The sequence below is a fragment of the Penicillium concentricum genome (genome assembly GCF_028827145.1).
Source record: "Penicillium concentricum strain IBT 3081 chromosome Unknown utg000006l_segment0_segment0, whole genome shotgun sequence".
Lineage (NCBI taxonomy): Eukaryota > Fungi > Ascomycota > Eurotiomycetes > Eurotiales > Aspergillaceae > Penicillium > Penicillium concentricum.
Genome location: NW_026622759.1, coordinates 2,128,769 through 2,154,901, shown reverse-complemented (window position 1 = coordinate 2,154,901; position 26,133 = coordinate 2,128,769). Strand labels below are relative to the sequence as shown.

The window sequence follows — 26,133 nt, the reverse complement described above, 5'->3', positions numbered from 1 at the left end:
AGAATATATACTTGGTCTCTAGATGATATTCATGTATTCAATTCGATAAGCTGTATCACAAGGGTGAGTAATGCATGTTGGCGATGCGTTCCTCAAATGAGTTGAATCAAACTATTTGAACATTGAGCCAGCGCAGAGATTGAACAGCCCGAAGGATACCCACCAAGATCGATTCCCTAGCACAGTATTCAGACATCCGCACTCTTAGATTTGACTGACATGGTCAGCGACACCGCACTCCCAGTCATCTGTCCCATAGTAGATGGTGTACTGGTCATTTGGAGAGGGACCGGAGGACAACTGCTCGCCATACTGCCAGAACAGATCAGCAGCGTTACCAGTGGTAGTCAGGGCGGTCTTCTGCCAATCTAACGAGTCGGAACAGTGGTCATCCTTGATGCCATATTCCTCGAACATGCAGGGCTTCCCAGCAGCCTCGCAGACTTTGGCGTGCGCCTCAACCCAGCCATTGCCCCAAGCATTATCGGTGATACCCCCTAGGATGGGTTAGTGAATTGTGTGTTTGGGATGCTCAGAGAATATGCTTACAGTCAGCCACGTAGAGGTGGAATGTTCCAAAGTCAATATCAGGGACCGCAAGGTTCTTAGCGAAGTCGTTGCCTTCGGCGTCGGTGTAAGGGTAAGAATCATCCGATCCGACAGTTAAGCCCATGCCCTCTATATCACTGGTCAGAATAAATCAACAATTTTAGTTATTTTAATGACACAAACCTTCGCCGGTGGTGACCATATGGTTAGAATCGAGGGATTTGATGTAGGCAGCAGTCTTGGTTACCCAGCTGGTGATGACATCGGTTTTGCAGCTCGCGCAGCGAGGCTCATTAGCCAACTCCCACGCAAAAATGGCAGGGGAATCACTGTAGCGAGAGACAACAGCCTTGATGTACGCCTGGTAAACGCTCTGGATCTTCTCATCAGTGTACCATTCCGTCTTACTGCCTCCATAGGCAGTAACATAGGCATTCATGCCACCATAATCATCCCAGTAATTCACAAAGGGAATGATGAGCTTAATGCCGTACTTCTCGGCAGCAGAGACAACGTAATCAAGACGCTCCAGACCATCAGCGCCAGTGTTGATGGTACTGGTACCAGTGGCCTTGTCGTGGAGCTGAAAGTAGACAGTCCCAGACGCCGGGACGGTGTTGACATCATTGAAACCCCAAGTTCGGAGAATCTTGAGACCACTCTTCTGCAGATTCTTGAAGACGGAGTCAACGTCCGCGTTGTTGGTGAGGAATGGCAGCCAATACGAGTTCGTACCAGGGAAGTACTTGGACTCCCCGTCAATATTGAATTTTAGACCATCCACCTTGGCAAAAGAGCTGCTTCCAGTGGGCTGAGGAGGGTTCAAGGGGGTAGATGAAGGGTGTGCGGTCGAAGAAACCGCAGTCGAGAAAGTCGATACTGACGCCAAGCTAGTCGCAGCTTGAGCGGAGGCTGCTCCTATCGCGGACAGAAAAGCAATGGAGGAAATGGAACGCATATTGTCTTATGAACGATAAGCCGGAAATTGTAGGGAATGTTGTTGAGCTGGATACGATTGGAATTGAAGGCATGGCGAGCTACTTTATACGTCCTCTTGACGGGCGTATTTACTATTGTAAGTCTATCCCTGGATTGCAAACGACCCCCTTGAAACCACATTGAAGATCGTTTGAGTAAGTATCGTCGCAAACTGACAACTTGTCGAAAAGAATACGGAGTATCGAGTGGCACATGTTGACACATTGTCAGTATCCCCAGGAATATTGAATTTTCATGCAATCGGCTGACGTCGGTCTGCATGAACGCGCCCCACTGTATATGGACTGATACTGGCTAGTGTTGGTCCTTAAAGGAGATTATTCGGAGTCATAAGTGGGTTTTGGCCCTACTCGGGTATATCACGGCGGAACTCCTTGACACACCCCCGTGCCGGTTCGGGTAATTCCCGTCTCTTTGGATACCGAGCCTTGAATTGAAATGAATCTAAAGCTGAAGAGAGTATCTAAACCCCTGTTAATGCACGAGAAGGCGTAAATGCGGAGACTCCGCACGGGAAACCCCGGATTTCTGCTCAGGTCCTTGCGAAATCCATTGTGCATATTTCTGAATTTATTAATTATTTTCTGGGGAAATATCTTTCATGTTACAATAGAGAAAAATCAGATTGATCTCGGCATATTAAGACTGCAGATCGAAGTTTGGATTTCGCTGGTCATTTGGGAATCAGATATAGGGTTTGAAACATCCTCCCGAGGTCATCCCGAAACCCATCACAAACATCCAACCCTTAGAACCCGAAGTTCCAGCGCAATATACATCGGATCCAGTCGGATACAGGGTACTGTATCAAAGAGAGACTCATATTTTAGGTTCAGTAATCACCTAAGACTATTCAAGAAAGCCACCATTCTTGAAATGTCGATTTGGTCACGGATGGGGAGAAAAAGAGCGTGTTTCCTGAATAACCAACGCCACATTGGGTAGCAGGGTTAGTGCTGAAGAAATGAGTATCAGCAGCGTGGAAATCGGACAATCCAAAAGGAGTTCAACATTTAGCGCAAGAAAACATGCTCAGGCTCACCAAAGTATAATCGGGCTTCTCGAGTATAAAGTCACCCGACCTGGCCTCATTCTTGGGCAGTTCATTCAAGCGACAAGTTCTAATCATTCCACCTCACATTCTGGTTCTTTTCTGTTCAACAAATCTATAGCCCTCTCATCCATATTGCTACCCCCTATTTTCAAGATGAGATTCTCCCTTTCGTGGGCTGCTGCACTCTTAGCAACTACGGCGCTGGCTACTCCAGTGACTAATGAAGGCCTCACAAAGCGAGACGACCGTGGTCATTACACCGTTTCTGGCCTCGGGGCGCACAAGAAGGCAATTCTCGATGCTGGTGGCAACACTCTCGATATTGCCATTGCCATGCTCGAGATGTAAGTTTCCAACTATTAGATCCCACGGTATAATGCTGATAGTTAATTACAGAGAGGATATGAACACTTCCCACTATCCCTATGGCGACGCCAAGACCAAAGACGCAGCGAATTTTGGCCTGTTCAAGCAGAACTGGGGCATGCTCCGCGTCTGCGCTTCGCGCTATGGCTTTGTTGGCCAGTCCGAGTCTCAATGGAATAATGGAGCGCTTCTCAAGTAAGAAACCCATAGGTGATATGATATTAGAGCCATAGCTTACCTTCCGACAGCTCCAATGTGTGGGCAGACGTTGCCTCCCGCTGGGACTGCCAGGGCTACTACGGGTATGACAAGTGGTTTGCTGGCCACCGCAACGGTGCTTCCGGCCTTCAGAATCCTTACACTCAGGACATTCTCAGTAAGTCTTCAAAGCTATGGCGACAATTGTGATAACGACGCTGACTCCTTCGCAGACTACAAGTCGGGTGTCGAGTGGATTCAGCAGCAGATCGACAGCAACAGCGGGTACAAGTATGATGATACTCGCTTCTGGGTTGACATCCCTGCCATCTAGGCAAGATGCGGCTTTACAACCTGTGCTGGACACCTTTCGATTCTCTCTACAATCTTCACAATATGGACCTGAACCTAGTTGGGTTGGCCGACCCAAACATTCTATGGCCATTACGTAGTTCTTTTATGATTGAACAATTCCATCATAGGTGACGATGAAGTTAACGAGAATTTTAAGTGTAATGATTGTAAAATTGCCGCTTCGGGTTGCAATCGGCTCCCCAGGGATGATAGCGCGAGTACTTACCTAGCTACATAACTACATAGCTTGTACTCGACAACCTTCCTTGATTCCTAACTTGCAACAAATGCCAGATTAGTCTAGATATTTGATAACTGGTAGTTATAGCTAGAAATGAGCGGAACCAAACTTGATCTTGACCCGCATCATAATTGTGATACAACCTTGGAAGTCAATATTCCGTTTTCAGCAGAAAGTAGCCATTAAGTGGTTAAAGCTTAGAATGGCCGCCTGCTATCGAGATACCGGTAGAGATCGCATAACTGTGATCAGAAACTAGAGCTATATAATAAAACCCGCGATCCTCCTTGGTATCTGCCTACCAGTCACCCAATCACAATGTATGGCTCTACCTTCGGCAGGATTTTCTTTTCGGAATATCCATCAGTAACATACACCGACATAATCACTGGCTTCGTTGTCTTAGGAGTGTTATCCACTCTTTCTTTAGCTGTTAGCCGCCTATGGCTCAGTCCAATTGCCGGATTTCCTGGTTCCAAACTCGCGGCAGTTACCTTTTGGTATGAATTCTACTACGACTGGATTTTGACTGGGAAATACTATGAACGTATCAAAGAGATGCATGATGAATATGGTGTGTTTATATCGTTCGAGCAAATCTCGGTACCTACCGTTCTTATTGATGGCGATTAGGACCAATTATTCGCATCTCACCAGACGAACTCCACATCGCTGATGCATCATTTTATGACCAACTTTATGTCTCAACTGCAGTCAGGAAAAGTAATGGCTACCCCCGCTTCTGTCAGGGAACTGGCTTTGAAGGTAATACAATCCGACTTTCGATCTCGCATCTGCGTCTTAGAGCCTTGCTGAAACTACTCCCAGATTTGGTTGCCCTCTTAATAGATCACGATATGCACCGAGCTAGCATAGCACCTTTGAAGCCGTTCTTCTCTTACGCTGGTATCAGCCGCATTGAGCCTCGAATCGAGGCATGTGTCCTCAAGCTTGGTCAGAAACTGGAAGAGCTGGCCAGTGTCAATGCCAACCCGACAGATCCCGTGATTGTAAACTTGACGCACGCCTTCAACTCATATGCAAATGGTAAGAGATATTATCTTGAAAAAGTCACTAATATCAAATCATGGCTTGTGGCTGATGGCCTGTTTTATTTAGATGTTATATCGGCAGTTCTATTCGAAGACCCAAGTGACTTTTTGAGTGATCCTGCATTCAACGCTCCCTGGTAAGATTCCAGTATGAGGCCTTGCAGAAGACATTAATAGAATATATAGGTATCAAAATGTTAAACGAGGTCTCTTGGCCGTTCCACTCTTTGCCCACCTGCCATGGCTAGCAAGGTAGGTTAGACTCGCCCCTTTGTCAAGCAGTTGACCGGGCATCCGCCACCGACTAACTGGTTATAGAGCAATGACAACACCACTGATTAGGTTTATCATGGAAAAAACCACTGAATGGAGGATCTGGGATGATGTAAATGATTTTCCGTCCAGCCTTTTCTTAATGGGTTTTCCTCGATTTATTAGCTGACAATAAGCAGAGAGCAAGACGAGAAATCCTGAATTCGAAATCACGTCCAGCTGAGGAAGCAAAGAGCCGGGCAAATACCACGGTATTCGACCATCTTGTTCACAGCGATCGTACTGATACGCCGTACGGGATTGAGTCATGCAGCCGAGTGGCACAGGTAGGAAAATTCACCCCCGACATCCAACGAGTGGTTAATCTTACATAGCTTAGCTTATTCAACAAGTGGGAACATACAATTCGGGTCGAACCATCGAGACAATTGTTGCTTTCCTCTCCCTAGATGATGACAAGCGCAACATTTTGTGCGAGGCTCTCCGTCCGGTCTTTGCACATAGCGATTCCGTGCGGTGGAAAGAGCTCGAGAAGATTCCGTATCTTTCTGCTTGTATTAAAGAGGGTTTACGGTGAGATCTTCCCGTTTCTTTTCTCTTCGTCTTCTTTTCGCCCAGTGTCGATTTTTACTAACGATCTCTATAGACTGGCAATTGGTAATATGCTCCGAGGCCCGCGGAGCTCCAACCAGGAGTTATACTACAACCAATGGAGGATCCCCAAACATGTTCGTACAACAATCCTATATTGCGTGTTCTATCCTGCGGTCTAACCAAGCATAGACAGCGGTGTCCATGACTACCTACTGGATGCATATGGACCCGGAGGTTTTCGTTAATCCATATTCATTCGAACCGGACCGCTGGCTCAATGCTTCCCCCTACAAGCTGCAGGAGATGAAAAAGCATTTCGTGCCGTTTGCAAAAGGCTCTAGGCCGTGCCTCGGGCAACAGTGAGTTTGGAATTTGCAACCTTCTTTATACTATATTGTACCATTTCTGACCATTCGAATAATGTTGGCATCTAGCTTGGCCTGGATGGAATTGTATCGTGCCATTGCCCATCTCTATCGCCCGGGAATGCCCAAGATACACCTCTACAAAACTGACGAGACTGACGTTATCCCAATTCATGGACTCCTTTTTTCGATGCCGCGATGTGATTCACCGGGGGTTAGAGCCTTCTTGACAAAAAGCACCTCACCAAGAGGGCCGAAAGGGTTGTAACTCTCATTCCTATCAAGAATGGCAAAGTGAGATAAAGTGATCAGAAAGACATCAAGTTCTCTTATAGATTTCGTATTAATCGCGCGATACAAAATTTTACTTTAATTACTATTTTATAAAAACTAAATGGTAGAGTCACTTAATTTTTCAAATATGTATTCCGGCCATAGTTGGATAATTTAATAGAATTAGCTAATAGGGGTTTTAGTTTGCTTAGGGCTAATCGAGCTTTCAACGATGTCATGATTTAGCTTGTCTTCAAGATCCATATCGTTATTTTGGAGCATCTTGTATGGCTCGATTGCACAGCCTCGGCGAAAGAAAACCTCTTGAAAACAAAATAAATTTACTGCTCTCAAAGCTGCACGACAAAAGCTTCGGGATCACTCACCCTAAAGTGGAAAATGGTGAGGTTTTTCTCATTGCTCTATGCCTGCATCGACCGTAATGACAACACATATATATCCATCTGTTAAGGGAAAACTACGCCGAAGTTCATGGTGTAGTGTGAGAGATAGATTGAGAGTGTAAAAGCTAAGGTACTGAAGACTATGAGAGCTGACACTAGTTTTGATGATGGATACAAAGAAAGTAGTGTATTGCATCGTACCCATGGAGTTTCTCGAACACAATCAAACTATCGTCTGATCGTCCTTATCGACAGCTTCAAGGAGATCCTGGATCTTTCGAAAGTGAACCCCCTGAAAATATCTCTTCCTCTGATCCTGGACCGTGGCATCATCGAAGCAAGCTGCCCCCGTGACAGAGTAAAGTTGATATTCAGCGAAAATAGCACCATCACCTCCACTCATCGCCTCCTGTTGAATTTCCGCCACATCCTGATGCGACACAGAAAGCGCAGGATATTTCTCGGTCAAGACGCGGCTGATGTCTGCCCAGCATGTCTTTTCCCCGGTGATGTAGGTGTATTCAACCCACTTGGCACTTTCCAACAAAGCGACAAGACTCTTCGCTACATCACGGGCACATGTGACATTGAACAAGTCGCGTCCAGTACCTGGGATGACCATTGTTTGATTGGCGACATCAAATGGAAACGCAGGTCCAATATCCTTGAGATATCGGTTCTTGCTCGGGACGACGTAGTCAATCAACCAGCCAACAGAAACCAAGGTCCATTCCAACTCGGTTTGCTCACGAAGCATTTTCCGGACAGGCTCGCGTGTGTGGAAGTAGAACTCGGGCTGATGAGGGTGTGTTTCAAGGTTGCCACCAAACTCAGAGGGAATGAAGCGCTTGCAGATGTGGCTCTGCTTGCACGCCTCGATCAAGGCAAGATGTATATCGATAAACCCCTCCGAATAGTCGAGAATTGTGGAGATCATGGCTTCGCAGTCCGAAATCGCATTGACAATTGACTCCACCGAGTAATCAATTACCGCCTGTGTCACCTTTGGCAGACCTTCGAATCGAGGTTTCAGGCTGCGGGATAACACCACAACATCATGACCCTTTGCGGTGAACTCCTCGACGAGATAAGAGGCCAGGTCGCCCGATCCTGCAATTGCTAAGTGCATGTTGATAAATTGGCGCGAATACTTGGTAAAAGAAAAGTAAAGGTGAAGATGAGCAAAGATGACAAGTGGAAGTTTGAGTAATTCTTAGCAGGGTGCTTGTAGGAAAAGAAAGCATGCAATTGGAAGAGGGTTCAGCAGTTTTTATAGTAAATAGAAACATACTGAGATCGAGAAACATGATCGGCCTTGGCTGAATTTTGCCCGTATGGCCATATTCTCAACTTCACGCAATCTACTCTTAAAGCTGATTAGCAAGCTTCCGTATACAATTATCAATCCGTCCACACCGGTATTATGAAGCAAAGTGTTAATTTTAAGGAATAGATGAAGAAAGTGGAGAACGGTTGGTCATCCCATGGGGTCCGCGGATTCCGAAATGCCAAGAACAGGCATACCTATAGGAACTCACACTCCCACGTTGGTGTATATATTCTAGTTCTCTAAACAATTATTCCTAGGTGACTCGATTGGCTAACGTGCAGAGTCAACTTCATGAAATTTGAGATACTCACAGGTGTCATAAACGGTGTACACAGAACAGTTTGTACATGTCTTGAAGTGAGTCTACTGTTTCGTGTACTGAAACTACATCTGTCTTTCAAATACATCATATTATAGATCTCGTAAATTCTATAGTTACTCAATCTTTAGAAGTAATATGATGACCTGTGAATTTCCTTTTTTGGTTAGCTTTTCCCTTTTGGGCTTAGCGCCAAACCTTAATTCCCCCGGCATAAAAGAAACGATCTCACACTTTCACCCTCTTTGCTCCTTCTTTCCCTTCACCTCTATACGAGACCATGCCACAAACTCTAGGACATGCGTTCGCATCAGAGAATATCTTTCTCGACCACAGGTGCTCGGATTGGCGGATTAGTAGTCAAAGAGCCGCAGATCTGTACAATTCTAGTACCAAGCTTTGGACGAGGATCTTAAAGATATGAACAATAATTGAGCTAATCCTATATAATGGACCAATTTTCAGTCCGTCGAATTAATAGAGCTATAATCCAAATTTCTAATGCCTTGCTCTAAGTATAGAATCCTATCTAGTACGTGGGTGTAGTATTCTGACCTAATTTCAGCCTATAATCTAAGTTTTCCTTAGGAAGCCCTATATTAAGTACTAAGAATATTAGTAACTTATAAAAATATAACCTGACGGCCGAATCGAAACCTACCTATACTCTTATATTGTGGATTAGAGTAATCAGACTATACGAAACTTTCGAGAGCTTATAGCATAGCCTATATAAGTCTTTGATGAGAAATACTTATTATGGTAGAATAGCACGACCTATAAGCAATTAGCAGCCTTAGTCTAAGATTTACTCGGTATAAACACTATAAAGAAAGTTCTCTACTTCGGGCTCGGTGACTTTTGCCGCTCCGCCCCTAAATGGCTAAAAAAGCAGCATGACTCTTAGAATGAGAGGAAAATGTGATAGGCTGCATGATCCAGCATTCGATGGCTCTATGCTCATTATTTCCACCGGGTTTAATGTCTTCGATAGTAATGAGTAAGTTCGCTTTTATCGATCCTCGAGTCTGACTAACCAGGGCACTTCATAGAAAACCATTAGCAGATACTGAATCTCCGAGAACAAGATAACCGTGGCTTGATTATAATACCTATAGCCTCCCATACCATTCTGATAATATTGAAATATGCTGTGCATTAAAAGGATTGCATTTGTATCGTAGACGCCAGCAGCCTCTAGATTCGCAAGGAGCCTGAGTTCATAGAACCTTGGATATAGTGATTGTGGATCATAAACCATCGCAAATATGAATTGGATGTCAAATCGGGAATGTTATATATATGTATAATTCCTGCTACTTGGTCTCTCCCATGCCATATGCGCTGCTGTAAATTTCTTAAACTGTTCTAGGAGAGCCCGTGGAGTCATTATTCAGAAGGATCTTTATACTAGGCCCTGAGCTCGTCAGGTTATCAGGTGATCTTTATATTTATAGTAAAAGTTGAAACCCAAGTTGCTCCTTAATCATCACAAGAACCCTATTCGCTATGTCTCTTTGCCAGTCTAGTGAGATATGAGATACTGTGATTGTTCTTAAGGATCCGTGAACCATGACTGCGTCTCCCCATCCGAGATTGAAATGGTTACTAGGCAAGTCATTGGTCCCTTGTAACATGTCCAGCATTTGGAAGATTCTCGTCGCTGTCGCACGGAAAGTTGAAATGCAACGTTCTTGCATCGCAGTGGAATGAAGGTGCTGCTGATGTGAACAATCTGCTTGGCAGACGCGAAGTAGAAAGTTTAAAACGTTCGCCGAGAGATGCATTTGGAAATTTCCTTGATATGCATGCACCCCGATAGACGATATCGATGGCTGGTGTGAATCATATGAAGAACTCCAAGTTTTCTCTATCTCGTCCATCTGCTCCAATATGGACGAGTAAGCGGCCAGCATCAAATTCAAATTTCCGGTGAGCACCTTTCGGATCTTGCTACAAAGACGGGTGCAGTGGTAGGCGAAGGTACATGATTGAATCATGATAGACTCGAATGGTTTCAAATATTGACAGAGCTCATGGATCCAGCTCAGCACTTTCGTAGGAGATTCTCGGCCGGCGATAAGTGCTTTGGCTTGCTGTTGTCATCAGGTATACCGACCATAAACCTCGGTTCGGGAGTTCTTACAGTGCAATAACAGACAAACCAGATGAGATCTCTTCCATCCTGTCTACAGAATTGGTCCGAGCCCCGGAGATCAATCAAAGAGGCCATGCCCCGGCAGTGGCGGTCTCCGTCGTCTGACCCTGCAATAGCTGTGAGATGAGGGTTCGATAGGAACTAGGAACGTTGGGTCAGTTAGTCATTTTGGTCTATAATGAGGTCCCCACTGATGAATAACTCTTACCTCATACACCACAAACATCCAAACTGCTAACAATGTGTTGTCATTCTTGCATTGAACAGGATCATCTAGAGCTGCATTGACAGTCCTAAGTGCTACCCCATACGACCGGGTTCTGTTGGCAATTGCATCTGTTGACCCCGTCGTACTAGCTAAATACGCACATGCAATGGCATCACATGTCGCATAAATTGGAGATCCTTCTTGCATGCTAGATATGATGCGTGGGATGGTAGCAAACATGCTAGGATCCACAAGGCTGACTGAGAACTTGGCTAGGACCAAAGGGATCACATGGTGTCTCCACACCTGGGAAGGCTCGTATATCATCTGGACAGAGGAGATGGAGCGGTGTTGGGAAGAGTCTGCTATAATCATTGGTGGGCCGTAGCAACGCATTTTCCGATAGCCATGCCCCGTGCTCGGTTGAAACGACGAAATGGTAGCATTGCGGAAGCGCATGGTGGCCTCATCTCGATAGCCTAGACACGATTTTCGTGCTCGTAGACATTGACCACAGGATGGACGTGCAAGATCACACTACTCAGTCGATGAGTGGACATAATTCATTCGCATATTCTAGGACCACCGTACCTTGATACGTCGTTGTCGACAAGACTCACAATCTCGGCTATATTTACCTATGTTCGGCATTAGTTTTGTGTTTTACCTTGATTTTGACAATAGTCGTGTATTTAACTCACACTCCGGAGGTTGCCCTGGAGCCTCTGGAGGGGTGTCAGCAAAGTTCAGCTTTGTCCCGATTAGGAAATTCATTCGTCCAACCAATGGCAGCTGCAGCGACGATCATTAGTGTACGGAGTATACCGATGGCTCTCAAATATAAATATCTACGATCTGGACGAAATCTCCTTTTCAGTTCTCACAATTGCAATTTTATCTCACCATGTCACCTTTGCCAATTATTGCCTGTGGCGGCAGCGACCCACAGATTTTCAACGCTGTTAAACCTCTTTACTTACCTGACTACGAAAGTAAGTAACGAAATACATTCAGCCCTTGATAAAAACTAACATCATCTGTAGTTATACATAATGTCACCAGCAGCGCCTCCGGAGCAGTCGAAATACCCTTCATGCTGCGCGGGCAGGCTCCTCCCACTGCTGAAGAGCCCAACCGTGGCACCTTGAACTATTCCAGGCCACCCATCGCTGTTTTTGCAGGGGGGTTATACGGCGACGAGGAGATAGACGAGATGCGCCAGGCATGTCTCGGGCTCAGTTCTGTGCCTTGGCTGAAGATGGATAGGAGTGTGCCTAAGCCGCCGTTGGGGCCGGGGTATGCGGAGCATGTCGTGGATAGGGTCAAGACATGCCTGAAGAAGATCGAGGCAGAAGGGAAGATGGAACAAGATGGCGTATGGCTTTACTGAAAGAGGGACGAGAAAGTGTCTGTGTTTACAAACGCGACATTACATGTATGGCGAGGCTTAGGTACCCGAACCAACTTCTTAAATGGATCTGATTAGGGCACCCAGCAGCGCCTAACCTCATAAATCAAGGAGATGTTTGCTGAACTATGTGCATTAGAACTATAAATTTGACACGCAAGATGATATAGATAGAAAAGCAGCCTGTACAAAGTGCGTACATGGGTACATGGGTATCAAAAGGGAATGATTAGAGCTTTGCTTCAGTTCCAATAACATTCCGCCGCATTTGCCGTGACGATACATCGGCTGGTACCGGAGCTGCGGCATTTTGGAACAGCTTCCGCCCAACAATATCAGACATAGTAAGAACACGCGAGGAAACAGTTGCACCGTCCCGACGGTTTTTGCTGTGAAAAGTTAGTATATCGGCAGAGGTAGTGTGAAGAAAATAGACTCACCCCTCGCGACGAGACTGTGCAATCAATTCAACAAAGTCCCACAGTCGACCGCCGTCCAGAACCTTCCCAGTACCCTCGTCACGCCGGGGTTCCCATTCAGGAGCCAGCCTGAGAGACGGACCGGCACGAGATCCTTTATTCTTGGCAACCAAGATAATACCCTCTTCTTCGAATCGTTGATAAGAATTCTTGAGGGTCTCCTTGTTGACTGCCTCGAAGTAGGAGAGATCACCTTGGTGGTACAAAGTTTTACCGAGCTTCGAATGAGAATATTAACGAAATAGTCGGTATACCATGGGAAAACAAAACTCACGACCTGAGCACTATCTTGTGCTTTCTTCGAATCGATCCAAACTTCCTTCGGACCATCGAGAGGAGGTGTCAGTCCGAGAAGGGACACTGAGCCAAGCCAAGAGGCCTCGATGAAAGGCCAGATCAAGAAGCAGTAGAAATCGTAGTTCTCGCGACCACACAGTCGCTCAGACTCGCTCAACTCAACGTAGATTGGTGTGCTGGACTCATCGCGGGTGATTTTGATCACATCGTCCTTCTCCAGCCCACGCAAAGTTTTATCGAAGTTATTAGCTAAGCCCTCAGGCGGGAAAATGAATTCACCGCGGAAAAGCTGAGACAGGAATGAGACCTGTTTCTTCAAATCCTCGTAGGTGATTCTTTGATTGGCGGGACCACCACCTTGCTTGATCTTTGTGTACATAGCCACAGAAACCAGCGCTTCAGTAATGAAAAGGTGAATGAGCATGTTGCGGTAAAAGGAAAGTTGGAAACGATCCACTGCATAGTAAGTTGGCTCGACTAGACCAGAGATTACACCAACGAGTTTCGGTCCTAGTACTTCGAGTGCACGGTCAACCACCGTCTCGGTTGGCGAGCGATAGAAGTGTGCGACCCTGCCACCTTTGGCTCGCACCCGGTCGCAGAGCCAGTCCAATCGGCGTACTAATTCAGCTTTGCCGACTCCGCGGCCGCGCAAGGTCAAGAGGACGGTTCCCACAAGGGCGGTTGGCATCATCACAGAGACGTCGTTGATATCGGACAGAACACGATAACCGAACGTTCTTAAAATGCGGCCTCGGTCAGTATAGCTAAGTTTGTTATTGATGTCGGTGCTGGGGCGATCCAGTCGGGTGAGCTGCTGGCCAATGAAGTCTCGGAGACTCCATGGCTCGTGGAAACGAACATCAACTCGGCCTAGCTTCAGGGACAAAACCGAGGACGAAGAAATGAAATCAGCCAAGTTCTCCTTTGCCTTCGGTTGGCCAAGAAGCTCGCTGATGTAGGACCTAAAGAATGGGTTAGTGATAATGTTCATCAGAAAGGTTACAGTGCCAGCGGGATGTCATACTCAGTCTCAATGACCTTGTCGTACTGGGTACTGACAGGACAGATGATCAAATCTTCAACCCGACCTGATAGTATACTGTCCATGATGAAACTCAAGATTCCAAACTTGGGTGAAAGCAGTTTTCCAGTTCTGGAGCGACCACCTTCAATAAAGCATTGGAAGTTGAAGCCCTGTTGAAGGAGGGTGTCGATATAAGCTTGTACGACAGTATTGTACAAGGGATCATTCCCAAAGCTGCGTCGAATCCACATGGCCCCTACATATGGTCAGTAATAGCTTCAAGCTAATAGGAAATTGTCTTGCAACCGACCTGCGTGTTGTAGGAAAGAGCCGAGCAATGGGATATTCAGATTGTCACCCGCGACGATGACCGGTAGAGAAATGCCGAGGCGGTAACAGATAAGTTGCAGGGAGACGTAATCCACATGGGATTTGTGACAAGGAAGGAAAACAATCGACTGCTTCTTTTTGGCAGCAGTTTCGGCTACAGATCTTATACGCAAGACTTCTTCGCTGGATACGTGGATGCCTAAGGTGAATCTCGTTTAGCATTGACTTGTATATGTATAGCAGAGAAATTTTACCTTGATGGTAGGCACGAGTCAAGAGCTGTGTGCACATATAGTAGGCACCCCGAATAAACGGCTTGCTTTCCATCTTGCAAATCATGTTTTCCATCATTGTATCCACGACTTCCCGAAGATTACCTTCAATCTCAGTCCGGCGACGGGCCCGTTTGTCGTCCAGGGTTGTACCTTCGTTGATTGCCAGCAATCCTTCCTTCTCTTCGACCATGAGTCGACGATTGGCCAATTCAGTGATCTTGTTTTGCAGGAGCAGGCTGCCCAATATGGAAGTCTTCATCCTTTCCGAGAAGCCAGAATAGAAAATCGGTTGGCCGATAGGTTCATCATATGCACGCCAGCCCGTGCCGGACATGTACAGGCTCACTTCTCGCAGAAAGTCCAAGGGGTTCTCGCGAAATCGCGCCATATGGCGAACAAGGTTGCGTTCGGTGATTTGTTCATCTTGAGTTTCTGGACCTCCAGTGAAACCTGACGGATGGATTGTCAAGTTTGAGTTGACGATTTCCAGATCTGGTGCCAAGTGGTCATCGGCAATCGCCGACTTAGGGGTCGGCATTTTATAAGGGGGTAGGGTGAGAATGGTTATACTTCAATGTCAGCTCACACAAGAACGCGACTAGGTCCATGGAAGAAATAAGAAGAGAGATCAAAAGAGGAGCTCAAAAGACAAGAGGTGCGGGACCAAATCATAGCTCGAAACCCCAAGCTCTTTAAGCCACGGCCGATCGCCCCCCGGATGTTTTTCGAATTTCCCCAGGATTGAGCCGAGGCAGGTCACGTGCAGCCTGAGGTATGCCCGTAGCTCTCATCCCACAGGTTCCAACGTCTGCATCTTGGACCTTTTTCATTATCCTCACGATGTCTCGCTTGGTCAATGGAGCGAGGTCCTTTTCGAGTATGTCTCTTTTGGAAATTATAGCTCCAGATAAGCTCACCTTATCCTAGCGACCGCTTCATCCCTTCTCGCCGACGCGACCGCGGCTTCCCAATCTGTTCGCCAACCATCCAGCTTTCAAGTCTTCCGCGATGTTCCCTCAATCCGGGGACTCCGGCGCCAATTGTTCCAGAAGGACCGGACTGTAGGCTTCGTTCCTACCATGGGCGCACTTCATGAGGGCCATCTCTCTCTAATTCGACAAGCTGCTCGCGAAAATACAGACATTTTCGTCAGCATCTACGTCAACCCCACACAATTCGGAGTCACGGAAGATTTGTCCAGCTATCCCCGCACCTGGGATACCGATGTTGAAAAATTGGAAAAGCTGAATGAGGAGCTCGATCGGTTGGGAGAAAACAGTGCAAGTGCTGGGCGCATCACTGCCATTTTCGCACCGACTTCGAAGGTCATGTACCCCGGTCTGCCCCCTTCGTCGGAGATTGATGGGGATGGCTCGTTTGTCACAATTACCCCGTTGTCCACTAAACTGGAGGGCGCTTCTCGTCCGGTATTCTTCCGTGGTGTGGCAACAGTCTGCATGAAGCTCTTCAACATCACAACCCCCGACCGTGTCTACTTTGGCCAGAAGGATGTGCAGCAAACCGTGGTCATCAAGCGTATGGTAGAGGATTTCCATGTTGGTACCGAAGTGCGAATCATTGAAACTACACGTGAACATGACGGCCTAGCGCTGAGCTCGCGGAATGTCTACCTGGGTGACCGGAGACGAACCGTCGGGCTCACAATCTACAAGGCTCTGAATGCCGCCAAAGAAGTATATCTGGCCGGCAATAACAACCGGGCGGCTATCCTCGGGGCTGCTCGTAATGTGACAGATTCTGTCCTTGCCGAACAGCAATCCCTTTCGCCATCCGAGAGAGCACTTTACAAGGTCGACTACATTTCTCTCGCCGATCCTGACACCCTTGACGAGCTGGAGATCGTCGACCCGACCAAGGGTGCAGTTTTGAGTACCGCATTCAAGATGGCACCGCTGGAAGAGTCCAAGCCAGGCGAAGACTGTGGACTGGGCGATGGCAAGGTCCCCGTGCGATTGATTGACAATTTCATTTTGGATCCTCGTGCTTGATACCATATCGAACAGTAATGAACATCTAACACTTTAGCATAGCACCTTTTGCAAGCCACTTACATACATTTCTCAAAAGCAAGATAGACTTCAAAACTATTCATATATATCTCTCTTGGCAGTTCAAAGTAAACAAAGTAGGGCAAATCCTTAGGGTGGAGAAAATTTGCCTGAGAGCCTGGAAGTCTTGGCGCCGAAAAAAAGTCTCGAAAGCTTTTGGATCGCCGGTCCAACAAAAACCTCTACAACTCCCCCTCCATTTTTACCGGGGATCACCATCTTTCAAAATGGCCGACGATGGAATGCTTATGAACTTTAGCATTGGTGACTCTGTCATCAAGCCCGAAGCCAAGTTCAAAGGAGGAACATGGCGAGACCGACTGACCGCAAAGAAGCGCTCAGCCCACCGAGTCTCCGAGAAAGAAGGAGATGGAGATGCAGCAGCGCGCAATGCCGCAGCCAAGAACCCAAACCAGATTCAACTCGGTACACGGCCCCTGAAAAGACAAAAGACCGAAGACTCGTTCAATCGTCCTAGCGCCCCGCGCGCTGGTGGTGATCGACGACCACAGCATCCACGAGACCCCACCCAGTTCGTTTCCTCGCTCTTTAGTAGCAACCCTGAAGCGCGCACTGCCCAAGAGCCCAAGGAGGAGCGAGAGGCAGAAGACGCCAAACCGACGAATGCGCCGATGATCGACGGGCTGGATACCTTCACGAATCTGGGCCTGTCTCCCAATCTCGCGGCGCATCTTCTCACAAAGCTGGAGCTCAAGGCGCCGACAGCTATTCAGACAAGTTCAATTACACAATTGCTAAAGGAGGAAACCGATGCTTTCATTCAGGCTGAAACTGGTTCCGGAAAGACTTTGGCTTATCTTTTGCCGCTGGTGCAGCGGATTATGGATCTCTCAAAAGCGAAGAACGAACACAATGATACCCAAGTCCACCGAGACAGTGGATTGTTCGCTATTATTTTGGCACCCACCCGTGAACTGTGCAAGCAGATCTCCGTCGTGTTGGAGAACATCCTGCGCTGCGCGAACTGGCTTGTGTGTGGAACAGTAATTGGTGGAGAGAAGAAAAAGTCAGAGAAGGCACGGTTGAGAAAAGGATTAAACATTCTTGTCGCAACACCTGGTCGATTGGTAGATCATCTCGACAACACAGAAGCTTTGGAGGTCAGCAATGTGCGATGGCTCGTTCTTGACGAGGGTGATCGCTTGATGGACATGGGCTTCGAGGAGGAATTGCAAGGAATTGTCAAGAAGCTTGACGCTAGACAACGGCCAAGTCGCGTTCCCGGTGTGCCCACACGCAGAACCACAATTCTGTGTTCCGCTACACTGAAGATGAATGTCCAAAAGCTGGGAGAAATCAGTTTGAAGGATGCGGTACACATTAAGGCCGACCCGAACGAAGAGGATGATGATAAGTCAAATAATGACGAGGAAGAGTCGTTCCGCGTCCCTGCCCAGCTCAAGCAATCGTACGCGATTGTTCCAGCTAAGCTACGTCTAGTCTCATTAACAGCCTACTTGAAGAGAACGTTCATGCGCAAGGGATCAGTGATGAAGGCGATTGTTTTCATGTCTTGCGCTGATGTAGTGGATTTCCATTTCGAGCTATTCTCAAGGATTCAAGACCGCGATCAACAAAGGAAGAGCGACGAAGAAGAAAAAGATGGAAAAGATGAAAAGGAGGAGAAGGACGAAGAAAAGGAAAAACTATCACCCCATGGCACCATTGCTCCTGGTAGAGCCTTCTCGACCCCGACAAATCCGGTCCTCTTGCACCGACTGCACGGCTCGCTTCCCCAGGCTGTGCGAACAGCTACCCTCGGCTCTTTCTCTCGCAGCACTGAGGCTTGTGTCATGATCTGTACTGATGTGGCTTCGCGTGGTCTGGATTTGCCCAACGTCGACTTGGTGGTCGAATACGACCCGGCCTTCAGCTCTGATGACCACACTCATCGTATTGGTCGTACTGCTCGTGTAGGACGAGACGGTCGTGCCCTCATCTTCCTGCAGCCTGGCTGCGAAGAGAACTATGTCGAAGTCCTGAAGCGCGGCTACCGCGATGGAGGCAAAGCGCTCACCCGCACTGATGCCAATGAGATTCTCAAGCGTGGCTTTGGCGGCAATGACAACAAAAAGAAGAACTGGGAGGAGAAGACAACCGATTGGCAGATGGACGTGGAGCGCTGGGCACTTGATAACCCGAACTATTTGGAAATGGCTCGACGGGCTTACCAATCTCATGTCCGAGCCTACGCGACCCACACCTCAGCTGAACGGAGCATGTTCGACATTAAGGAACTCCACTTGGGTCATCTTGCCAAGGCCTTCGCCCTGCGCGATCGACCCGGTAAAATCAACGTCCCTGGTCTGCGACCTGGACAAGAAGACACCAAGAAGGACTTCAAGGCAGCACGAAACGGTGCAGGCAATAAGAGAAAGGCTGATGATGCTCCATCTTCCACAAATGTTACGGACGAGGCTGCTCGCAAGATGAGAGCCAAGATGAGGGAGCACATGTCTGGAGCCAACGAGTTCAACTTGGCTTGATCTTTCGCTCTGTGTACCCTTCAAAAAAAAGCATGGTCGCATGGTTGTTTTGTAGCATTAGCATTTATCTCAGTAGATATCCCATAATGAAATCTTCCCGTCCTTGGACCCAGCCGCTAGCCAATGAGTTTGTTGTACTTTTTGATTCCGTTGTTGTTGCACTGTTGCAAGAGAGTAGTCGCGTCCCTCTACCGTCTGTCCTGCTGCGTTCTGATCTGCATCTCGGGGTTCTTGTTTTGCAGATTCAGGCGATGAAGACACCAACGAAGACGTGTTTTCAGTGTCCCCAAACGCTACAGAATAACAACCATCCTTATGCCACTTCAGCACAGCAAGCTCTTTCATGGTTTTGCCCGAGTACACCCGAATCCTGCTGTCCCAGCCAGCAGTAGCAAACACCTTCCCATCGGACCGGATTCGCAGACCCTGCTGCCCCGAATGCTTTGTGTTGACAATCTTCAAGGGAGATTCTTCTTTGTAGCCAGCGGTCGGTATGTAACCCCCAGGCGCTATGCTGGGAATAGGATGCTTGATGACCAGAGCATCCGCAGAAGAGGATATGAAGTATCCATGAGAGGGAGCGACATCCAAGGAAAGGACCGGCTGGGAATGTGGGCTGCCAGCATACAGCTTGTCCCATTTCAAAGGGTTGTTGTTTATATACTCACGCTCAAAGCTGGCTGATTTCAGAGCTCCGCGATGAACGAAGACCATCACATGGCCATCTTCATATGCAGAGGCGATGTAGAGATCCCCAGGAGGTGACACGAAGAGATTCACAGCCATCAGCATCCCAGTTTTGATAGATTGGTCGGAAGGAATAGTACTGATCCTGCGCTCAGATGGTAGGTGAAAGATGTCGACTCCACCAGAGTCCAATGCATTGGGTACTGCAAAGAGAGTGTTCTCTGGCTTGCCACCTAGAGATGGAAGTCCAGGAAGCCCGTCGGAATCCACAAATGCCATTGAGAACGCACAGAAATTGAGCGCATTCACAGGCAAGCAATGGAGTAACCACGGCTGGACTTTACTTCCTGGCTGTGTGGACTCGGCCGCATCCACTGGAAGCGTCTTATCTAGGAAAGATTCATCCTCCGGTCTAAGCTTCCACACGCATAGTTTGTGGTCGCGGCCATGTCTATTGCAGATGTTAATAAGATGGCCGAATGGGTGGAGGGATCATCATACGTGTAAATTTCAGTTGCACCTTCGCCAACATTAAAGCCTCTCGCCTCCAGAATGGCTCCCGCGTGGGCCTTCCATGCCGTCACAGGGCGTTTGGTGACCAGGTCCCAAATAACGATCCAGCCATTGGCGTCGCCGGATACAAGCCGTAAATTCTGGCTGTAGATGTGTAGTGCATGAATTGGAGAAGCATGTCCACGAAGAAAGTATATTGGGGTGGCCTGCGATTGAGCCTGCACTGATTTGGTGTCCATCCCAAATGCCTGACTTGTAGTTGTTGCTTGTTGATGTCTTCTATGTTGTTCGGCAGAGGTGCCCTGTGGAATTGCCTACTTACACCGCCACACTTGAGCCTCAACTATATATAGTAATGATCTTGGATATTCTGGGCCAATTTTTGTATCTGTATGATTTGGACGGCTGTCTCTAATAGAGCATAAAGCAAGAAGGGTTCAGATTACAAATTACATGGACGCAGAAATCGAGCTGGACGTAAGTCTTGAAATAGTGGCCTGAGGCCTTCAACACCATATTTGTGACATATATATATTTCACACGTAATTCTTGTACCTATGGACACAATTTCACATAGAGTTGTAGGTTTTCCTTTAACTCGCGCATATTACGTTGTCAGAGGGCATGCTCCTCGATCCAGTGCTAAAGCTAATCAGCTGGTGAATAGACTTGAGCAAAGCCCTCACCTAATTTATTACGAATTTGGTCGCACCTATCCCTTGAGAACCAGGAGAATGGATGACTACGAGTCCTTGGGAGGTCGGCAATATAGGATGCGACATGCGATGAAGATGAGGAGAATTGGATGAAGCAATAGTTTGGTGGTATTCATTTCAACCACAATCGGCAACGCTCGCTGCATTGGTCAGTTGAGAATAATCCATGGATATTCATAGAGTAAAAGCACCATGGATATGAAGGTAGATAATAATAATTCATGATTCATCAAAGGGTTGGAAGCATCAAATCATATCAAATGTCCCATAGTGATATGGATTGAGTGGATGGTGGTGATGTGGTGGCACATAATATCCTCGATACGGGTGGTTCTCCAACGAGAAGTCGCCCGTAGTCAACAAGGGATTGTGTAGGCTTGGAGGTGATCCCAGGTGATTGGAGAGTGACAGAGATGGGTCTAATTCATAGAAGTGATTGTGCATCTGGGCTGGTGCCACTGTGTGGGGGTGAGCATCGGCCCAGCTCCAGATTTGTTTGAGATCGTTTTTGATTGGTTCAGCACTGCTGCCAGTCACTTTAGTGATGGTATCAAAGATGCCGAGTACTTGCTCTTGAGCTTCTCGTGTTTCTAAGCACTCTGCGGCGAGTACAAGAAAGTACAGAGATATATCGGCCACACCTCTATTCAACTGGTCAGACATTTGGAAATTTGGACATTTGGTCAGGATTTTGTACTCACCGGTCTTTGGCGTGGGAAATAAGGCCGCAAATTTCGTGCGCATGGCTACGTTGCATTTTCCGCATATCCTCATTGAATTCTGACTGGAAAGGGTGTGCTTTGGCTAGCAGAATACGACAGGCATGGTAGAATAATCGAGAAACGATGGCAGATCGGTTGGCAAGCCTGAAAAATATGAGTAGGTGGACGGGTTGCATGCGAGATAATTGAGAACATACCAAACTTCAGGAAAGGCCGAATTGGAACTTGTTTGCCATGGCTGCAAGTGACCAAGGGGGACAAGAGATCTAGGAATAGATTTCGCCCATTGGTCACACCACCGGTTGTGAATCATCCATTCATGATCGTGCTGGATGGCCTGCGCCGCATCATCACCTAAACCGTGAGATGTGCGCGAAGATGCTTGGAAGGTCATGACTTTGGCGAAAATATAAAGTATCCGATGATGCCATATATTTTGATTACCCCCATTGTTGGCATATGAATGATCCATATCCATGTTAACCCCCCAGGTGTTTGGATCCCAAGATAATGTCCAATTATATCGCATACAGTTCAGCAGCTCCGCACTGACACTGATCCTGAAACATGCTCCTCCCAATCCGGGGGTTTTGGCAGTCCAGCCACATTCTCGGATCAAAGCTCGGGAGCCTGCGCGGTGATCTCCATTGTGCCTTGATGAGGTTGGCATGGTTTCGGAGAAGCCGAGGGCAAGGGCTGCTGTTGCGCAGAGAACAGAGTCACGGTTATGATCATGGATTGCATTCAGAAGATCCCGAGTAGCCTCGTCATAATAACGTGTCGCTTTTTCATCCCCATAAGAAGGGTCTACAAAAGACAGATGTCTAGCACCACACGCAAGAAATGCCTTTAGCAATATGGGCTCGCCAATGGCAAACCCTGGAAGAATCTGGGAAAACTGTGCGTTGTGAGCAAATTGTCAAAATACAGTGCGGAAAAATATACCTACATGGTTCATTTCATCCATTATATCCATCCGGGGACCAACATCTTCTATGAAAGTTCTGAGAAGAGATACTTGATCTGGGTCAGCGAGGAAAGCATGGTATTCATGTTTCCCAGCCAATTTCTGTGCGAAATGAGACGTTCCGTGTGGAAGAAGTTCATCTCCTGGTACCAGGTGAGACTGGTGCCAAGTATCAGTTCCAACGAAATCCGCCACATTTGGATGTGGGACATCAAAGCTCAGCGGATCAAATGATTGTGCCACCGATTGAAAAAGATTTGTTAGATCATCCCCCATCATGTCAAAGTCATGGTGCGATTGTCGGTTCTCTTGAACAGGACTCTCCGGCTGGGCGGGCGGGTATATCTCGAAGCCTCCCACATAGAGAGACGCGATCAAACGCGAGTCATCTCGAAATGTCACCTTCGATCCGTGGGGCCGAGTAATTATGTGTGGAGGCGCCACAGTTTGAGTGTCAATGAAATTGAGACGGACACCACGCCGACATACGCGATCCGACTTGCGACAATTGAGACATCGTCCCACGGCTTCGTCGCATTTCAAATGTCTTTGGCGACAAGTGAGACAGCCTGTGCGGACCCTCCTAGCTTTGGTATCTGGGGCATCTGAGGATTTCTTGCGACTGGAGCGGGGGCGGGGTGTGCTTTGTGAATCGCTTGCTTGGCTTTTTGGAGTGGATGTCCTCGGGCTGGCGCCGGGCGACTGCGGCGGCGCCTTCGCTACTTTTCGGAGATTCATATTGCCCCGGTAAACTGCGAACTTGATAGCTCGGCTTTATAACGTAACTATGTTTCTAGTCTCCGGCGCCAACTGGAGTCCCAACCGATAGACGTTTCCCGAATACACAAGATGCCGTTGTAGATTCCACCCAGATGGCCATGTTCGTTGTTCAGACTTGTGATGAGAGCTTCAATATAGTATCCAGCTAGAGAAAAGAGGACTGCGATTGTGTTTGGGATTGGTATTCAAGTTTAGCTTTGAATCCAATCAGTCGGCGGCACAGGAGGGGCAGGAAAGAAGGGATCGGCGAATAATTCTAGGGGGCAAAAAAGGGTCAGCTGAGAAGTATCATCCGAAGGCACATGAATATACTTACTAGCCCCTTGCTTAACCACACAGACGTCTCGAGGTTGTGGAGAAGTGGATGGATGTTAAGTTAAAGATCGAGTCGAAAAAAAGGTGGGTCGTGTTTGCCAAGATCGCCGAGGTATACCCGTTGACCTTTGCAATGACCCTGGTGTATAGTACCTGCACATTTACATCAGGCCAAGTAGATACAGTCAAGCTTAAGTACTAAGTATTGCTTACGCAAAGTCTCTGAAACAGGCTTACAGTTGCAGCCAACATATATTCTTCGGTGTCCACTGAACCGTTTCTGAGACATTATTTACGCCTTTCTCCCCAATCGCGGTAGTCGGACTCGACCCAAAAACATTAATACAATGACTGCCCAAAAGGCCGCAGATATGAAGGTCAGTTGGAGAGCCGCGGAATATGATGTGGTGACTGAGTGGTTATTAGCAAGGTACAAGCAAGTTGACACCCAAAGAAATAGAACACACCTTCTCGCCGATGAATTGGATCCAAGTGGGCAATAGTATGAACAGATTTGCGGACAAGTGCAATAATATGGTCCTTCTCAATACCAGTGACCTTGTTGTTGAGGTGGTATATGAGACTATTCTGGAAGATCCAGCTACTGACAGCCACACCCATCACGGCGCCCAGATTTCTCCACAGACCAAGAGTGGTTGTTGCGACGGCCTGATCCTTTTGCTCACTAGTTGCGAGAATGGAAACCATCAGGCTGGGAAATGCGAAGCCCTGACCAAGACTGGAGAATGAGATGCAGATCATAGAGAGTGGTTGAGAGGTATCAATGCCCATGGATGCAGGTGCGCATCCACCTATCACCATGAAGCATACACCGACGATGACGAAAGGTTTGAGACGCCTGGTCCAGTTAATCATGAACCCGGTGCTCACACTAGAGATAGTGACAGCTATGGAAGAAGCCACGAGTCGTAGACCAGAATCGGTTGGGCTGGTCAGCTTGACGGCCTGAAAATACAGCGGAGCGTTGAACAGGACGGTGTGTATAGACATGGCGGCAAAGAAATTGCCAAAGATAATACTGGCTCGAGGATCCTTTGACATGAGCTCAATTGGTAGCACAGGTCGTGGGACGTGCAGCTCGTAACGCACCAAGATAACTGCCAGGACTACCGATGACACCAGCGATATGACAATGAGCGGATGGCTCCAAGGATAGACATTCCCCCCAAAGTTCAAACCAATGATCAACAGAGTCACACACATAATCAAGATGAATGATCCCGTTATATCGATACTCCGGACTAACTGCCAGACTTTCATGCGCTCCATTCCAGTTCGTTTAATGCCAAGGTCAGCCGGGACTGTCCAAGCGGCTGCGGTAAAGTAGACGAAGATGAAAGGCAGCTGAATGAAAAACGCACCCCGCCAGCCGATATGATCACACAGGTAACCACCAAAGGCAAGGCCGAGGCTACTGCCCGTGCCGAGACACAGGTTGATGTATGATTGGTAGACTCCGCGATACTCGAGATGTACCAAGTCACTAGAGATGATCTGACCGATAGAGAAGATACCACCCGCACCAAGCCCACACAATGCGCGAGCAGCGATGAAACTGCCGATATTTTGGGCCAAGCCACAACCTGCCGTCGTGATGAAGAACATGGCAATAGAGAAAAGATACACAGGTTTCCGGCCGAATGCGTCAGAAATGCGTCCAAAGAGGGGCATAAATGCGGTGGATGTCAACAAGAAGGCCGTTGATAGCCAGGAAGCTGAGTTGGCTGCTTTGAAGTAGGAGGTGATGACTGGATGGCTGGAGGCCATAAGGGTCGAGTCAAAGAAGCCGATCATGTAGCCCATCATGATACCGCTAAAGATGATCCAGAACCTTGTCGGCGAGATATCAATGAACCTTGAAGCGTAATCATTTTCGTGGGTTGAGATGCTCGACTCCTGGTTGGGAGAGCCCGCCCCAGAAGCTGGCTTAACATGTGGTTCTTCAGATGCAGAGCTTGCACTGGATAGACAACGAATGTTGGCTTCTTCTCCCGTGTCTTTGTATGAGCCGGCTGATTCAACATCCGTTGCGGAATCCGAGACTTCATGGTGACTCGTCTGCTGGACGGAATCATTGCGTAGGAGAGGGGTGGCCTCGGAGGGGCAAACATTAACGGATTGCCCTTCATTGTCGTTAATAGACATCTTTTTTTCAAGAAGGCACAGCCAGAAAAAAAAACAAATATATCAAGATTATGTATGTTATTTCATGGGGACGAAGATTCTGCAAGCACGAAAACCAAGTTCAACAAACGCCATCAACCCCCACCCATCGGCTTTGAA

At 47.6% G+C, this 26,133-nt stretch overlaps 13 protein-coding genes across 13 annotated transcripts; 6 read left to right on the top strand and 7 right to left on the bottom strand.

Annotated features, from left to right (window-relative positions):
• Positions 1-204: 204 nt before the first annotated feature.
• On the bottom strand, positions 205-1,507 carry N7517_011023 (glycoside hydrolase 5 family protein; the record flags this gene model as incomplete). Its single annotated transcript, XM_056728746.1, has 3 exons — positions 205-497; positions 550-678; positions 733-1,507. The coding sequence occupies 3 exons, from the start codon at positions 1,505-1,507 to the stop codon at positions 205-207; spliced, it is 1,197 nt and encodes a 398-aa protein (XP_056574561.1).
• A 1,248-nt stretch (positions 1,508-2,755) lies between these two features.
• Positions 2,756-3,500, top strand: N7517_011022 (uncharacterized protein; the record flags this gene model as incomplete). Its single annotated transcript, XM_056728745.1, has 4 exons — positions 2,756-2,946; positions 2,999-3,163; positions 3,217-3,344; positions 3,400-3,500. 4 exons carry the CDS (start codon positions 2,756-2,758, stop codon positions 3,498-3,500), a joined length of 585 nt encoding a protein of 194 aa, XP_056574560.1.
• A 579-nt stretch (positions 3,501-4,079) lies between these two features.
• Positions 4,080-6,043, top strand: N7517_011021 (cytochrome P450; the record flags this gene model as incomplete). Its single annotated transcript, XM_056728744.1, has 9 exons — positions 4,080-4,335; positions 4,395-4,808; positions 4,881-4,950; positions 5,000-5,065; positions 5,132-5,198; positions 5,266-5,412; positions 5,466-5,659; positions 5,733-5,814; positions 5,870-6,043. 9 exons carry the CDS (start codon positions 4,080-4,082, stop codon positions 6,041-6,043), a joined length of 1,470 nt encoding a protein of 489 aa, XP_056574559.1.
• A 902-nt stretch (positions 6,044-6,945) lies between these two features.
• On the bottom strand, positions 6,946-7,851 carry N7517_011020 (uncharacterized protein; the record flags this gene model as incomplete). Its single annotated transcript, XM_056728743.1, has 1 exon — positions 6,946-7,851. One exon carries the CDS (start codon positions 7,849-7,851, stop codon positions 6,946-6,948), a length of 906 nt encoding a protein of 301 aa, XP_056574558.1.
• Positions 7,852-9,267: 1,416 nt separating this feature from the next.
• On the top strand, positions 9,268-9,589 carry N7517_011019 (uncharacterized protein; the record flags this gene model as incomplete). Its single annotated transcript, XM_056728742.1, has 2 exons — positions 9,268-9,371; positions 9,490-9,589. 2 exons carry the CDS (start codon positions 9,268-9,270, stop codon positions 9,587-9,589), a joined length of 204 nt encoding a protein of 67 aa, XP_056574557.1.
• Positions 9,590-10,591: 1,002 nt separating this feature from the next.
• N7517_011018 (uncharacterized protein) lies at positions 10,592-11,196 on the bottom strand (the record flags this gene model as incomplete). Its single annotated transcript, XM_056728741.1, has 2 exons — positions 10,592-10,645; positions 10,738-11,196. 2 exons carry the CDS (start codon positions 11,194-11,196, stop codon positions 10,592-10,594), a joined length of 513 nt encoding a protein of 170 aa, XP_056574556.1.
• A 445-nt stretch (positions 11,197-11,641) lies between these two features.
• N7517_011017 (uncharacterized protein) lies at positions 11,642-12,127 on the top strand (the record flags this gene model as incomplete). The annotated part of the gene is made up of 2 exons (XM_056728740.1): positions 11,642-11,729; positions 11,781-12,127. 2 exons carry the CDS (start codon positions 11,642-11,644, stop codon positions 12,125-12,127), a joined length of 435 nt encoding a protein of 144 aa, XP_056574555.1.
• Positions 12,128-12,374: 247 nt separating this feature from the next.
• Positions 12,375-15,091, bottom strand: N7517_011016 (lysophospholipid acyltransferase family protein; the record flags this gene model as incomplete). Its single annotated transcript, XM_056728739.1, has 6 exons — positions 12,375-12,534; positions 12,586-12,842; positions 12,899-13,886; positions 13,949-14,204; positions 14,259-14,477; positions 14,533-15,091. 6 exons carry the CDS (start codon positions 15,089-15,091, stop codon positions 12,375-12,377), a joined length of 2,439 nt encoding a protein of 812 aa, XP_056574554.1.
• Positions 15,092-15,393: 302 nt separating this feature from the next.
• On the top strand, positions 15,394-16,562 carry N7517_011015 (pantoate--beta-alanine ligase PAN6; the record flags this gene model as incomplete). The annotated part of the gene is made up of 2 exons (XM_056728738.1): positions 15,394-15,430; positions 15,481-16,562. 2 exons carry the CDS (start codon positions 15,394-15,396, stop codon positions 16,560-16,562), a joined length of 1,119 nt encoding a protein of 372 aa, XP_056574553.1.
• Positions 16,563-16,849: 287 nt separating this feature from the next.
• Positions 16,850-19,129, top strand: dbp7 (putative ATP-dependent RNA helicase; the record flags this gene model as incomplete). Its single annotated transcript, XM_056728737.1, has 1 exon — positions 16,850-19,129. One exon carries the CDS (start codon positions 16,850-16,852, stop codon positions 19,127-19,129), a length of 2,280 nt encoding a protein of 759 aa, XP_056574552.1.
• Positions 19,130-19,198: 69 nt separating this feature from the next.
• Positions 19,199-20,568, bottom strand: N7517_011013 (WD40 repeat domain-containing protein; the record flags this gene model as incomplete). Its single annotated transcript, XM_056728736.1, has 2 exons — positions 19,199-20,267; positions 20,318-20,568. 2 exons carry the CDS (start codon positions 20,566-20,568, stop codon positions 19,199-19,201), a joined length of 1,320 nt encoding a protein of 439 aa, XP_056574551.1.
• A 723-nt stretch (positions 20,569-21,291) lies between these two features.
• Positions 21,292-23,472, bottom strand: N7517_011012 (Zn(II)2Cys6 transcription factor; the record flags this gene model as incomplete). The annotated part of the gene is made up of 4 exons (XM_056728735.1): positions 21,292-21,688; positions 21,747-21,911; positions 21,965-22,665; positions 22,717-23,472. The coding sequence occupies 4 exons, from the start codon at positions 23,470-23,472 to the stop codon at positions 21,292-21,294; spliced, it is 2,019 nt and encodes a 672-aa protein (XP_056574550.1).
• Positions 23,473-24,121: 649 nt separating this feature from the next.
• Positions 24,122-25,995, bottom strand: N7517_011011 (putative MFS multidrug transporter; the record flags this gene model as incomplete). The annotated part of the gene is made up of 2 exons (XM_056728734.1): positions 24,122-24,240; positions 24,297-25,995. 2 exons carry the CDS (start codon positions 25,993-25,995, stop codon positions 24,122-24,124), a joined length of 1,818 nt encoding a protein of 605 aa, XP_056574549.1.
• Between the last annotated feature and the right edge of the window lie 138 nt (positions 25,996-26,133).